The sequence below is a fragment of the Carassius carassius genome, chromosome 26 (genome assembly GCF_963082965.1).
Source record: "Carassius carassius chromosome 26, fCarCar2.1, whole genome shotgun sequence".
In the NCBI taxonomy this organism is placed as follows: Eukaryota; Metazoa; Chordata; class Actinopteri; order Cypriniformes; family Cyprinidae; genus Carassius; species Carassius carassius.
In genome coordinates, this window is record NC_081780.1 from 23,947,478 (window position 1) to 23,962,302 (window position 14,825).

Below are 14,825 nucleotides of genomic sequence, written 5' to 3' on the forward strand. Positions count from 1 at the left end.
TGGAAAAACACGGGTTACGGGTTGCCTGGAACGCGGCATCATACTAGACTGAGGCTACCTTTCCTCGACTTCTCCCCAACGTGACGTCATCGCCGAGTTGCATAAAAAAACCGTTAATACCAAAAACTTAAAAAATAGGTCTTTAAGACTATTTTTGAGACATTTTAAAAATGATATACATATCTTGAGTTATTTATGTACCCATTAATCGAAAGTGGTGGTTAACCTGCAACATGGCCTTTAAGTACAGAGACACTGCATCTTTGAACTTGCAGTGTCCTCTCTCCTGAACATGTTGAGCAGTTGATTTTTTTTTTTTTTTTTTTTTTAAGAAAAACCTCTCAAGAGCAGTGTAGCACTTGTTTGATTCATGGATCTTATGTTGTGTGAAAGATCAAATGTCAGAGAAGTGTAACAGTTTTATTTTTGTATTCTTTATATTCATTTGTTTCATTTCATTCATTTAACTAGAGTAGCTCAGTTATTTGCACTATTGCACATGTTGGCACAAAAGACTGGAAGGCTTTATTGACTGTTGCCATTATAAGCTTAACTGATTTTATCAATCAAGAAAATTATCAAGAAAAAAAGTCTCCTAGCAGTTCTCTCTCAAGTGTTTCCACTGCTGCCAGCATTAAGTCTGAGTATGATTCAGTGAGCTATATAACACTTTTAATTGTAAGGAAATTACTTGTCTTTAAAAGTTTTGGATCAGTATACTTACCTGTTGATCAAACATAGCGTTAAACCTATACACTTTTTTTATTTAGTAACTTTCAGGAGGATGTACTCATTTTTGCAACAAAATTATATTGCTTTGATAAGGAAACCTTATTTTGCTGAATAATTTTGGCATCCTTCTTTGGTAATTGATCTAGCAAGCTAGTTGTAACAGTACATCTCCAAAGAACACTAACATGTCTTCTAAGTAAAGAGTAATTGATGAATTGGTTAAGTTTCAGAGGGAGTGTACTCATGTATGCTAAACCCTGTATATTCACTATATACAATGCTTAATTTAATTAAAACAAATTTATTTAAGGTTTTAAATAAATTATGTAAGGTTTGTGCTAGGGCTGAACGATACATCGAATTTTCATCGTCATCGCGATATGAACTTGCGCGATGAACACATTGCAGCAGACAGCCTGACACGATGAATAAGGGAAAACATGGCCTAAGCGCATGTAATAAACGTTTGACCTATCACGTTTAGATCTGAAGACATGGCTGGCGCGTTCATGCTATTTGGCCAATCAGATGAAGCCCCGGGAAAGTGGCTGACAGCTGTCAATTTAGTTGCGAGTCTGCACGGTGTGTTATATGATGGCGGAGGAAGGAGAGAGTGAGGTGGTGGTTGACGAAGAATTGATAGTGAAAAAGAACAGCACTTCAGATATCTGGAAATATTTTGGATTTAGGAGGGATGACGTGCTACAAACACAGGTACTGTGCCGAACATGCCGAACAGTAGTGGCAACTTCAAGAGGAAACACGACCAACCTCCATCACCACCTGCAATACAACCATAAAGACCTACACGAACAATTTAAAACTAGCCAAACAACAAGACCAAAAAATCCGAGTAGCAAATCTAAAACTTTGCCATCACTAACGTTACAACAGCAGTCAATTTCTCAAAGTTTTGCGAGCGTGACTCCTTATGAAACAACATCTAAACGCCACAGAGAAATCACAGCGGCAATAACGCGTTATTTGGCGAAGGACATGATGCCGATAAACACAGTAACCAAAGGTGGTTTTGTGAGCCTGGTAACTAGTTTGGACCGAAGATACCAGATTCCATCATGGACCTATTTTTCGCAAATCGCCATTCCAAAAATGTATGACGCATGCAGGGAGACTGTGGAATCGGAACTGAGTCAAGTTGAACACTACGCGTGTACTACAGATCTTTGGTCCAGTCAAACGACAGAGCCCTACATCAGCCTCACTGTGCACTTTTTGGATCAAGACTTTGAACTGAAAACGCGATGTCTACAGACATCCTATTTCCCCGGGCAGCACAACGCAGAAAACATTGCCTGTGGATTAAGTGATGCTTTGGCCAGCTGGCATTTGCGGGAAGAGCAGCTGGTTTGCATTACTACCGACAACGGGGCAAACGTTGTGAAAGCAACAGAACTCAACCACTGGGACAGACTTCAGTGCTTTGGCCATAGGCTGCATCTTGCTATTGGTAAGTGTGATGATAATATTTGCTTTAAGTTACGTAAGGGATAGAGCGAGGCGGTTGTTACAATAGCAGCTAAAGTTAACGTTAGTCCTAATCAGCATGAAGGCATTGTATTCGCTGCATAACAAACAGATTCGCTCTACATTATCCCACTTATTACATGGCTACCTTCCAAATAAATAATTTGACACAAAATATTAATTATATTATTGATTTAAAAATAAGTGTATTGCTTTTGCTAAACAGAAGCGTATCCATAGCAACGATCTGTTTTTCATATACGCTCTGAGCCATGTAATAGATGCTAAGTTACTATTAGGCTAATGCAAGTATTATTTTATTATAAACAATAGGAAACTCTGAGCACTTGTTGTAAGTTATATTTCCCCACTGCATGGTCAGCATTTATCTAACGTTAACAGGATTATCACTGTGTAAGAATTTTAGTTAATTATGCAGCATTTGAAATTGAAATTACTTTATTAAAATAATTATATTACTATAAAATGTAATTTAGTTAAATTATTAATAATTAAATAATTGGCTACAATGTTTACTGGTAGTTTGAATAGTTTGTGACAATTTATTTCTTATCCTCTTTCCAGGAAATGCTGTTAAGGATGACAGCCGCATTGACCGTGCTGCTGGGCTGTGCAAAAAATTGGTGGGACATTTTTCCCACAGCTGGAAACAGAAGACGGCACTGAAAAAAGCACAACAGGAGCACAACCTCCCTGAGCACTCACTCATCACAGAATGTCCAACTAGGTGGGGCTCAAGACAAAAGATGATTGAGAGGGTCTTGGAGCAGCGGCGGGCCATTTCTGATGTCCTCTCAGCAGACCGTAAAACACGGCATCTGGTTCCCTCCTGGCAGGACCTGGATGTACTAGAGTCTGTAAACCTGGCATTACGCCCTTTGCAGGAATTTACTGATGCTCTTTCCGGGGAAATCTATGTCAGTGTTTCATATGTGAAACCCGTCCTTCATCTTTTAAAGACATCGGTCCTTGTAGAAAAGGAAGATGACACAGATTTAACCAAGTCCATTAAAGTGAAAATCCTGGATTACATGAATACAAAGTATGATGACCCAGGAACACAAGAACTTCTGGACATCGCATCCTTCATGGACCCCAGGTTCAAGGTCACCTACATCAGCAGTGAAAAAGTTGAGGACATCAAGAGCAGGATCATGTCAGAAATGAAAGACTCTGCACAGAAGGAAGGGACACATTCTGAGAACACAGAGGCCCAGACCATGGAGCCACCCAGCGAAAAAAAAACAAAGCGATCATTGGGCAGTTTGCTCAAAACAAATCCAAGCCCCACTTCAACAGCATCTTTCATGCATCTAGAGCAAGCTGTTGAAGCTGATCTTAACAGCTACTTGTTCTCCCCCACCATTCACAGTAAAGCCGACCCTTTGGCCTGGTGAAAACTCCACCAGGTCACCTACCCTAAGCTGACCAAACTTGCTCGGAAGTATCTTTGTATACCTGCAACTAGTTCTCCCTCCGAGAGGCTCTTCGGCACTTCAGGGAATGTAGTAACATGTCAACAAACATGTTTGAAGCCTAGCAAAGTTAACATGCTGGTTTTCTTGGCCAAGAACTTGTCCTAAAGAGATGGCCAAGGCAGTAACTTGTCCTAAGGGGCAGATCTTTTTTTGCTGATTTTATGAGCCATACAGTTATTTAAAATTTTCGTTTTTAGTTTGCAGTTATTTTCCCCACATTTGTTTTGTTTAAAGAGAGATCTTTTTGTTGAGTTTACAAGAAAATAATCTAAAAGGAGCAGGGGAAATTGAACGTTATTTTTTTTATAGTTATAATGCTTCATTTATGTGCAATTTGTTCAATAAAAGCATGTCAAAAATATTTTGTTTCTTTATTCAGTGGAAATAGGCTATTCAATGTTTAGGTTTGCAAATAACCAATTAAAGCACTGACATGGGAACAGTATAGCTAACATTCACATTTGAATATTTATCGCAAGTCATATCGTCATCGCAATATTAAACAATGTTATCGCACATCGCAGCTTTTCCTCATATCGTGCAGCCCTAGTTTGTGCCACTGCTGCTCTAAACTAACAGTACTGGTGATTACCAAAATCACGTTTTAGCTTTCTGTATTGGTTAGTCCTCCGATTTGTGTAAGCTCTTTAGTAACAGTAGTAGGCTATTTCTAATGCTATAATTATTGCTGTTGTCTATGAAAGAAAGGCGGGGAAAATTAGCCTAGTCAAGCACTTTATAGTGTTTTTTTCCCCTTCCCAGATGCCCAATTACAGTCAAAGAATCCCTAAACAATGACAGTGAGAATACAAGCTGTTATGAAAGGTATAGGAGGCGATTTTTGTTATCACGTGAATAAATACTATTTATTTGTTTGTTTGTTATTTGCCCAATAAACGAAAATAACATTTTTAGATTTAAACAGTTTTTTTTGGCAGATTCCTAAAATATTTCACTTTCTCTTTTTATTATGGTAGGTGGTCTAATAAATTGTTACGCACTGCATGTTTTCATAGCGTTAAATTGGCATGTTTGTATGAAAGACATTTGGCAGAATTTGAAAAAGTGCTTTTGTCAAAATAAAGAAAAAGAAAATTTGGCTTTTTTAAAAAACAAAAATAAAATAATAATCGGCCAACTAATAGATTGCCAAAATAATCCTTAATTGCAGCCATAAATATAACAATTTAAATAATGTATTATATTCATGCTTTTATGAAAAACAATGTTTAGTTTGGTCACTGGCTTGATTTTTCACACACACACACACACACACACACACACACACACACACACACACACACACACACACACACACACAAACATTAACACTTGAGACAAATAAAATCTGACTGAACTTGAATAATTACACATCAGAAATCACTGATTACAGATCAGACATTAGAATGAACAAGTTTACATTTATGTTGTGACAATGCACTGTGTGCTGTATGTGTTGTGAGATGTATGCATTATCTGAAAGCTGAATTAATAATCTTTCCATTGATGTATAGTTTGTTACGATGAGACTATATTTGGCCGAGATACAGCTATTTGGAAGATATCTGGAATCTGAGAGTGAAAAAAAGTTAAAATATTGAGAAAATAACCTTTAAAGTTATTCGAGAGTTATATGATTCCAAAAAGCAAAAATAAAGTCTAATTAATTAAATATCCTCAGTGTCAGTTCAGTCACATTTCCATAAAAACTTTTGAAACATGGATTTAAGAAAATGTAATGATATTTAAGGTCTTATCTTTACACAAAGGATCTGTGAATGTACCACATTTGTCTTTAATGACTGAAGAATAAAAACCTACCTCCTTGTTCCTCGCGTTTTATTCTCCAGGTTTCTGATTCCTCTTCTTTTATTCTGCAGGTTTCTGGTTCCTCGTGTTTTATTCTCAATATTTCTGGTTCCTCTTCTTTTATTCTCCAGGTTTCTGGTTCCTCTTCTTTTATTTTCCAGTTTTCTGGTTCCTCTTCTTTTATTTTCCTGGTTTCTGGTTCCCCGTGTTTTATTCTTAATATTTCTGGTTCCCCATGTTTTATTCTCAATATTTCTGGTTCCTCTTCTTTTATTTTCCTGGTTTCTGGTTCCTCTTCTTTTATTCTCCAGGTTTCTGGTTCCTCGTGTTTTATTCTCAATATTTCTGGTTCCTCTTCTTTTATTCTCCAGGTTTCTGGTTCCTCTTCTCTTATTCTCCAGGTTTCTGGTTCCTCTTCTTTTATTTTCCAGTTTTCTGGTTCCTCTTCTTTTATTTTCCTGGTTTCTGGTTCCCCATGTTTTATTCTTAATATTTCTGGTTCCCCATGTTTTATTCTCAATATTTCTGGTTCCTCTTCTTTTATTTTCCTGGTTTCTGGTTCCTCTTCTTTTATTCTCCAGGTTTCTGGTTCCTCGTGTTGTATTTTCCAGGTTTCTGGTTCCTCTTGTTTTATTTCACTCGTGTTTTCCTCACTCTCCTCTTTAACAAACTCCATATTCACAGCAGATCTCAGTTCAGCTGACACTCCTCCAGAATTTCCGACTTGATTCAAAACTTAGTCACGACTGTGATGATGAGAATATTACAGGCGTTTAATGACCTGATACAAAAACTGTATTTTTCCACTTACAGAAACAACATTTCTAACAGTTTGTATTAAACTAGCACCACGACAAAACAACAGAGAGCGCGGTGAAACTAATCTTCTTCTTCTGAGGTCTAATGGTGTTTGTCAAACAAACGAATGTGTTTTAGCGCCACCCGCTGGACTGGAGACGTGAAGCGGCGAGAAGAGGATGGTGCTTTCACACCAGACGCGAATGAAGCGTTAAGCGCGAGTGATTTACATATTAATGCAAAGACGCGAATATTACATCAATGGACGTCGTCCCTTTAAGAAAAGGGGGAAATCTATTTGGACTACTTACTGTGTGTAAAGGCCATTGCAGGTGCTGGTTGATCTGAGGGGTGCATGGTGAGTACATTCTTTCTTATTAATTTTCTTAAAGTTAGCTAAATTCCTGACAATTTCATGTGTCGCACTTTATTAGTGTCTGTGGTGTTATGTTGATAACTTGCAGATTTTACAAATTTTAATCAAAATTTTGATAATTGCATGTTTATTCATATCTCCAAAATATGCCCTGGTCTTTCAATCATCATGATGGCAGCCTCCATTTTAGAAAAGTCTGGATTTAGGCTAATTTGTCTGTGGTGTTACTGCCTATCCTGGTAACACCACAGACTCTATAGTAACTCCACAGACAATATACAACCAGCAATGTTGTATTTTTAATAAAACACATAGAACAGCCATAATCACATAATTGTATCTCTCTTGTCAGGTATGGCTAGATTAACTGATTAAGATTAACTCCTTATAGACAGCGCAGAGATGCAGACCCAGTTCGAAGAGCAGAGTTCCTTCAAAAGAAACAGCAGACCTATTTAAAAAACATTCAGTGCAAAAAAAGACTGAGAATAGGAGATCTCCCAGAGAGGGGAAAAAGAGCAGCAAGGAAGCACTGGAGAATGTACACTGGAAAAAAGGCCACTCCAAAAATAAGCAAAAAAAAAATTAAACCAGGATATTTTTGCTTGTAATAAGCAAAAAAATCTGCCAATGGAACAAGTGAAAATTATCTTGGTAAGATTTCTTGAAATAAGACATTATATTTAAGCCTTACAAGATAAGAGTGATCTTGAAATTAGCTGGGAAAACTCATTTTTAACTATATTTTACTAGTATTGGGATGTTTTGTCTCTCATAATAAGCTTGTGATGCTCAAAAATAGTATTTTCCCCCTCAAAAGTGGCATAGTATTTTTTTTGTCATCCTGTTTGTTTCAAGTGTATTTAAACTAATTTCTAGTTCTATAATTGTTATACTGTTCTAGATTTAAGTCTACCACCTACTTGAAATAAGATTAGAAACTGGCATTTTGAGACAAAATGCCTTGAAGTTAGCATTCCTGACTCGTATTAGGCAGTGCTCTTTGCCATAATAAGCCACAATTTACAAATATTTAGTGTATTTACCTTATTGTAAGCTCTACAAAAGTAATACGGTTCTAGATTCAAGACACTAACTACTTCTTACAAGACAGAAAAAATGAAAACTAGTCTTGCATAACCAACTTCTCACATTTTATTTAAGCAGCAAAATGTCTCAAAGGACTGCAGGGAAATAGCTTCATTTTTCTCAACATTTTGATTCACAAAATTTATGGAACTGCAAAATGAAAACATAGCAGAATATGTGAGTGAGTTAAGGACAGGTCCAAATATCTAACCAATGTGCCCCTCAATAGATGTACAAAATCTGACACCCTCAAAGCATATAGACACACTAGGCACACTAAAACTGCTGCACCATTCATTCTTAATACAAATGCTTAATATTGTAACATTCAAATTAAAGGTTTTGGGCTTACATAAACAACTAGTTTCAATGTTGTATTGAGGGACATCACCATTAAGGATGAACCATACAACTCAACAGGACAAAAACCATTGTTGCTATATTCACTTATCCCAACTTAACTGCTTAGTCAATACTCTTTCACAGTAGATGCACCTAAATTAATGACTGCATCTGCTGAACAGACAATTAGTTGTGTAAACTCAATATTAACTGAAAAGTTAAAATAAACTTAAAACTAAGCAGAATCTGCACTGAATTGTGCAAACAACACAAAATATTACATAACATCACATACCAGGATATCGGCATGTTGGCTAATATTGTTGTGCACCCCAAATGAACACTGGGCTAACTTAGCAAAATTCCGACCAAGAAATGAAAACTAGTACCTAGGACTGCACAGTAAATCGCATGCAATATTTAATGCCCATCTTGTCAGTAAAGCCGGTTCTTTAATCAGCGGTAAATCTCTACACGTGCGTGATTTCACATCGAGCAGCATGAACTACACCGAGCCGTTGTTCACAGACGAGCTGCACAAAACCACGATCATATTTTGGACGTTTTGTGCAGCTTGTCTGTGAACAACGGCTCTGTGTAGTTCATGCTGCTCGATGTGAAATCACGCACGTGTAGAGATTTACCGTTGATTAAAGAACCAGCTTTACTGACAAGATGCGCATTAAATATTGCATGCGATTTATCATGCAGCCCTACTAGTACCCTTGGAGGGAGAGAGGAAGTGCTGTCCTACATGACCACTGCTTTTATTGGCCAATAAAAGCCTTCCACTCAGCCATGCTCTTCTTGTAAGACGATGTGAGATCTCTCTCATGGATTTTGTCTAAGAGGATCTCCGTCTGTATGACAAAGTGAAAGTGACGTGACATTCAGCCAAGTATGGTGACCCATACTCAGAATTCGTGCTCTGCATTTAACCCATCCAAAGTGCACACACAGAGCAGTGAACACACACACACACTGTGAGCACACACCCAGAGCAGTGGGCAGCCATTTATGCTGCGGCGCCCGGGGAGCAGTTGGGGGTTCGATGCCTTGCTCAAGGGCACCTAAGTCGTGGTATTGAGGGTGGAGAGAGAACTGTACATGCACTCCCCCCACCCACAATTCCTGCCGGCCCGAGACTCGAACTCACAACCTTTCGATTGGGAGTCCAACTCTCTAACCATTAGGCCACGACTTCCCCCAAAAGCACTCAAAGCAGAGTGGCTACACACTTTGGATAAGTCAGGTGTAGGGTATAATAGTAGGCCATAAGGTATAAAGCACTCTCAGTAAGCTTGTCTTTTGGAAAGGTGGTTATTGCCACATCTCCTACCGCTAGGAGGCAGTTAGACGGACCAACAATCAAGACTGGGCAGGAGAGAGGGCGTTTCTTTAAGTAGGAATTGGGGTCTTCTGTTTCCTGTAACGCATAACACAGACATCCTTCTGTCAGGATAATGCATTTTGGTCATTTGGAACCTAGGGTAGAGGGTTGTTTACAAACACATAACTATACAAAGCAAAATTCTGACAAAAGTTACAGTACTGAGAAAGCTCCATCTGAAAGTGCTGTGTTTAACGATCCCAAATGCATTTACTGCTTACACATGTCTAGCTTTCCAAAAGAAGTAAAAACCAAGGCTAGGCTAGTCTTGCTTGGTTATCATTAGGGTGATAAAACCTGCTACCATACAGTGAAATCCTGTTTCTAAAAACAAATGTTTTAGATGTCTTTGAAGGCTTCGAACATACAATATGTGAATAGGGAATACATCGGGAGTCATTAGGGGCAGCAACTTCAGTTATAATTTTTTCCGATACTGCAGTCAAAACGATCCTGCAACATTTTACACAGCTCACCTCGAGGACATGCACCAGAGCCTCACTTGCATCTCGTACCCTCTTTGGAGGAGCAGATGTGGAGGGGAACAGTGATGGCAGCACACGTAGAATCTCAAGAGCCTGTTCAGCTGTACAGGAAAGATTCATTACTTAAGCACTTGGACAAAGTGCACAAGGTCAAATCTGACAATTATTAAAAAATAAATAAAACAACAAATAATGGAATAGCCATCATAGATGAAAAAAAAGGATGACAAAACACTAGCTCTACTTGACAATTAACATGCCTGAAGGTCCACCCTAAACCCTATTCACTAATAACACCAAAACATCATTCCCTACCTTTGTCCATGCCCATTGGGGGTTTCAGCACCTTTTTCCATACACCAAAAAACTGTACCTTCTGGCAGAAGTCATGCCATCTTTCCTTCAGTTCATCGATGAAGTTGATATTGTCAATATCCAAAATGCGTTGAAGCTCCTCCAAGCTCACCTATGAAATATCAAATATACCAATACAGACATTTGAATATCATTTAAGAGGAAATTGCTATTTTGTGTATGATACCATGGTTTTAATCATGCACAGTCAATGACTTACATGTACAATGTCCTTGAAACAAGGATATGCTTCTAGAACCTTCTCATGTCTGTCCTCCTCACGAACGCTATTTGAATCAATGAATGCTTTTCTGGATACAAATTCCAAATCCAAGAGATGAGAAACATCCTAGTGGTTTGGATTTTTTCTTTTATACAAAGTTTGTAGGGCCTTGTAGTGCTTGGCCAAGGTTGCTTGACTTGTGTCTGCACCGTCAACATCTGCAAACTTGTTAGCTGTAAGACACAAAAATACCTAAATAATATGCTTCAGTTTAAAGAAAAGTTCATCTCATGTTGTTGCAGAACAAAAATGTCAAAAACCTGCCATAAAAATCATACATTAATATTAGATTAAACTTTCATGGAACTAATTATTTTAACAAATATCAGCCCTGATCACAACTACCAAATACCTATTCATTTTTGGAATTTTAATGATATAAATGCAATTTAAAAAAAAATAAATAAATAAAAATTTTGTATAATAAATACATGAGAAATATTTGCTTGAAACTCATATGGTCATGCAATTACATACAATTGCATGTAGGCACACAAGTACACCCCTACAAAGATGTAGCACAGTTGGTCAAACTCACCATCAGGACTGGACAGGGCAGAGGGTTCTTCTTCAGGTAGGCTTTGGGATTTTCTTTTTCCTTTAACACATGACATATTTCTGATAGGATAATGTACTTTAAGGATCCATCCATCCATCCATCCATCCATCTTCTTCCGCTTATCCGGGGCCGGGTCGCGGGGGCAGCAGTCTAAGCAGAGAACCCCAGACCTCCCTCTCCCTAGACACTTCCTCCAGCTCTTCTGGGGGGACACCGAGGCGTTCCCAGGCCAGCCGGGAGACATAGTCTCTCCAGCGTGTCCTAGGTCTTCCCCGGGGTCTCCTCCCAGTGGGACGCGCCCGGAACACCTTCCCGGGAAGGCGTCCAGGAGTCATCCGAAACAGATCGGCTACGAAATATGAACCACCCAAACAAGAAATGCGAAAGCCAATTACTACAATAGCTTGTCAAATGACTTCAGTAATCCTAAACAATTTTGGAAAAAAATGAAAACACTACTTGGTAAGTCTAATAGTACAATGAGCAACATGACAATCAACAATGAAATTGTTAATGATCCAGCAGCGATCTCCAACGCATTTAGTTTGCATTTCTCCCAAACTCCACAGGTACAGTCATCTACCTTTCTTCCTGAGCCGACTGTAAATTCTCAGCCTTTCCATAGCTCTTTCACATTTCGACAAGCTAGCTCAGCTGATGTCCAGCTGGCCATTAGCACGCTATCCTCTAGTAGTGGACCTGGCCCTGATGGCATTGAGGGTAAGTTTATAAAATTTTCTTCATATGTCTTATCCTCTCCATTGGCTACGCTCTTTAATTTGTCATTTCTAACCCATGAAGTGCCTTTGGCATGGAAGTGTACCAAAGTCATTCCATTGCATAAAGGAGGTGACATTCAAAATATGAACAATTACAGACCGATCGCAATAATTAATAGTATTGTGAAAATTTATGAGAAAATTATCTTCGATCAATTATCTAATTATCTCTCTCATAACAACTTACTATCTCAATGCCAGTCAGGTTTCAGGAAACACTTCTCAACTACCACTGCTCTCTTGAAATATACGAATGATATTTTTTCTAGTTTTGATAATAATATGTGTACTGGTGCCATCTTTTTAGATCTCCCAAAAGCATTTGATTTAGTAGATCATTATCTGCTCCTGGATAAATTATATTCAATTGGCCTTTCCCGTTCATCTCTGTTATGGTTTAACTCATATTTTCATCACCGTCGCCAGTGTGTGTCCTTCAGGGGCAGTCAGTCGAATTATATAGGGGTAGATAAAGGCATACCTCAGGGTTCTTCGCTTGGGCCTTTGTTATTTTCAATTTTTATTAATGACTTGCCACTGTGCTGTTCAGGATGTGATATTCATCTTTATGCAGATGATACAATTATTTACTGCTCTAAACCAAACATTTCTGACATTAATTATTCTTTACAACATGATTTTGATTCTGTACAGAATCAAGTGGCTGTCATTTAATAAACTTCTGCTGAATAAATCAAAATCTTACTCTATGCTTTTCCAGAAGAATGAGCGAAATAATCTTAATTTGCATTTTCTGGATTCTTCTCCTCTAGAGCCAACCGAAAAATTTAAATATCTTGGTGTTTGGCAAGAAACTGATCTCTCATTCAAGGCTCATATACATGCGCTTAATAACAAGCTTAGCTTTCGTCTTAAAGCATTATATCAATCGATAGACTGCTTTAACTTTCAGGTTAGGAAAAGAATAGTCTCTCAGTTGCTGCTACCTATTCTGGACTATGCTGATACTATATATGCCAATACTACTGCCACTCGTCTACATTCTCTTGATGTGGTATATAACAGCCTGTGCCGATTCGTCCTTTGCTGCCCCTATAGGACTCATCATTGTGTGATGTATGAACAGCTGTCCTGGCTTGCACCCTCAGCCAGAAGACAATATCATTGGCTTCAGCTTATTTTTAAAAGTATTTACTTTCAATATCCATATTATTTATCACAATATCTTGTGCCTTTTAGTTCACAGTATAGCCTTCGTCACAACGAACAGATCTTCTTTACTGTCCCTAGAGTTAAGAGAGAAATTGGGAAATATGCTTTCTGTGTCAGAGCCCCACGTGACTGGAACAGCCTTCCTGCATCTATTCGCTCGCTTACGTCTTTTCCTTTGTTCCGAACTGCTTTGTTAACACATCTTCAGAATACTTGTCTATGTTTCTAGCATTTCAGACTTACAGTTGCATCGATATGTGTGTATATATGTACACTGGGTAGGTAAAGTGAGAGCTTGTGTGTGTGTGTGTGTGTGTGTATATGTATGTGTGTTTGTATGTTGGGTGAGAATGAGAGAGTGTGTTAAGATTATTATTATTATTGTATAATTTTTTTGATTGCATCTACTCTGCTGCTTTGCTGTTCTGTTCTATTCTGAGGACCCCCATGAAAACGAGATGATTCATCTCATGGGGTTTATCCTCTAATAAATGTTCATAAATAAATAAAAGATGCCCGAGCCACCTCAGCTGACCCCTCTCGATGTGGAGGAGCAGCGGCTCTACTCTGAGCTCCTCCCGGGTGACTTGAGATGAGCTTCTCACCCTATCTCTAAGGGATCGCCCAGCCACCCTACGGAGAAAGCTCATTTCGGCCGCCTGTATCCGGGATCTTGTCCTTTCGGTCATGACCCAAAGCTCATGACCATAGGTGAGAGTAGGAACGTAGATTGACCGGTAAATCGAGAGCTTCGCCACGACAGACCGGTACATCGACCGCATTACTGCAGAAGCTGCACCGATCCGTCTGTCAATCTCACGTTCCATCCTTCCCTCACTCGTGAACAAGACCCCAAGATACTTAAACTCCTCCACTTGAGGCAGGAACTCTCCACCAACCTGAAGTGGGCAAGCCACCCTTTTCCGACTGAGGACCATGGCCTCGGATTTGGAGGTGCTGATTCTCATCCCAGCCGCTTCACACTCGGCTGCAAACCGTCCCAGTGCATGCTGAAGGTCCTGGCTTGATGAAGCCAACACGACAACATCATCCGCAAAGAGCAGAGACGAAATCGTGTTGTCACCAAACCTGACCCCCTCCGGCCCCTGGCTGCGCCTAGAAATTCTGTCCATAAAAATCATGAACAGAACCGGCGACAAAGGGCAGCCCTGCCGGAGTCCAACACGCACCGGGAACAAGTCTGACTTACTGCTGGCAATACGAACCAAGCTCCTGCTCCGGTCGTACAGGGACCGGATAGCCCTTAGCAAAGGGCCCCGGACCCCACACTCCCGGAGCACCCTCCACAGGCCGCCGCGAGGGACACAGTCGAATGCCTTCTCCAAATCCACAAAGCACATGAGGACTTGTTGGGCAAACTCCCATGAACCCTCCAGCACCCTGTAGAGGTTATAGAGGCACAAACAACAGTGAGAGACCTATCCCCGACCCAAAGGCGCAGGGAAGCGACCCTCTCGTTCACAGGGGTAAACTCCAACACATGGCAGCTGAGCTGGGGGGCTATAAGCAGACCCACACCAGCCCGCCGCCTCTCACCATGGGCAACTCCAGAGTGGCGAAGAGTCCATCCTCTCTCGAGGAGTGTGGTTCCAGAGCCCAAGCTGTGCGTAGAGGTGAGCCCGACTATCGCTTGTCGGAACCTCTCAACCTC

The 14,825-nt window shown here is 39.7% G+C and overlaps 1 protein-coding gene across 3 annotated transcripts in view; it reads right to left on the reverse strand.

Annotated features, from left to right (window-relative positions):
• Window positions 1-6,476, reverse strand: part of LOC132106027 (zinc finger protein 883-like) — a 95,391-nt gene extending 88,915 nt beyond the window's left edge. The window contains exons 1-2 of one of the 3 annotated variants that reach the window (XM_059511623.1): window positions 6,262-6,476; window positions 5,538-6,230 (exon numbers count right to left, since the gene is read on the reverse strand). In XM_059511623.1, the coding sequence (XP_059367606.1) occupies window positions 5,538-6,230; window position 6,262 (694 nt within the window). In that variant the 5' untranslated portion in view covers window positions 6,263-6,476. Of the gene's footprint in view, window positions 1-5,537 lie in introns of all 3 variants that reach the window. The other 2 variants (XM_059511622.1, XM_059511624.1) reach the window with 2 other exon arrangements.
• Between the last annotated feature and the right edge of the window lie 8,349 nt (window positions 6,477-14,825).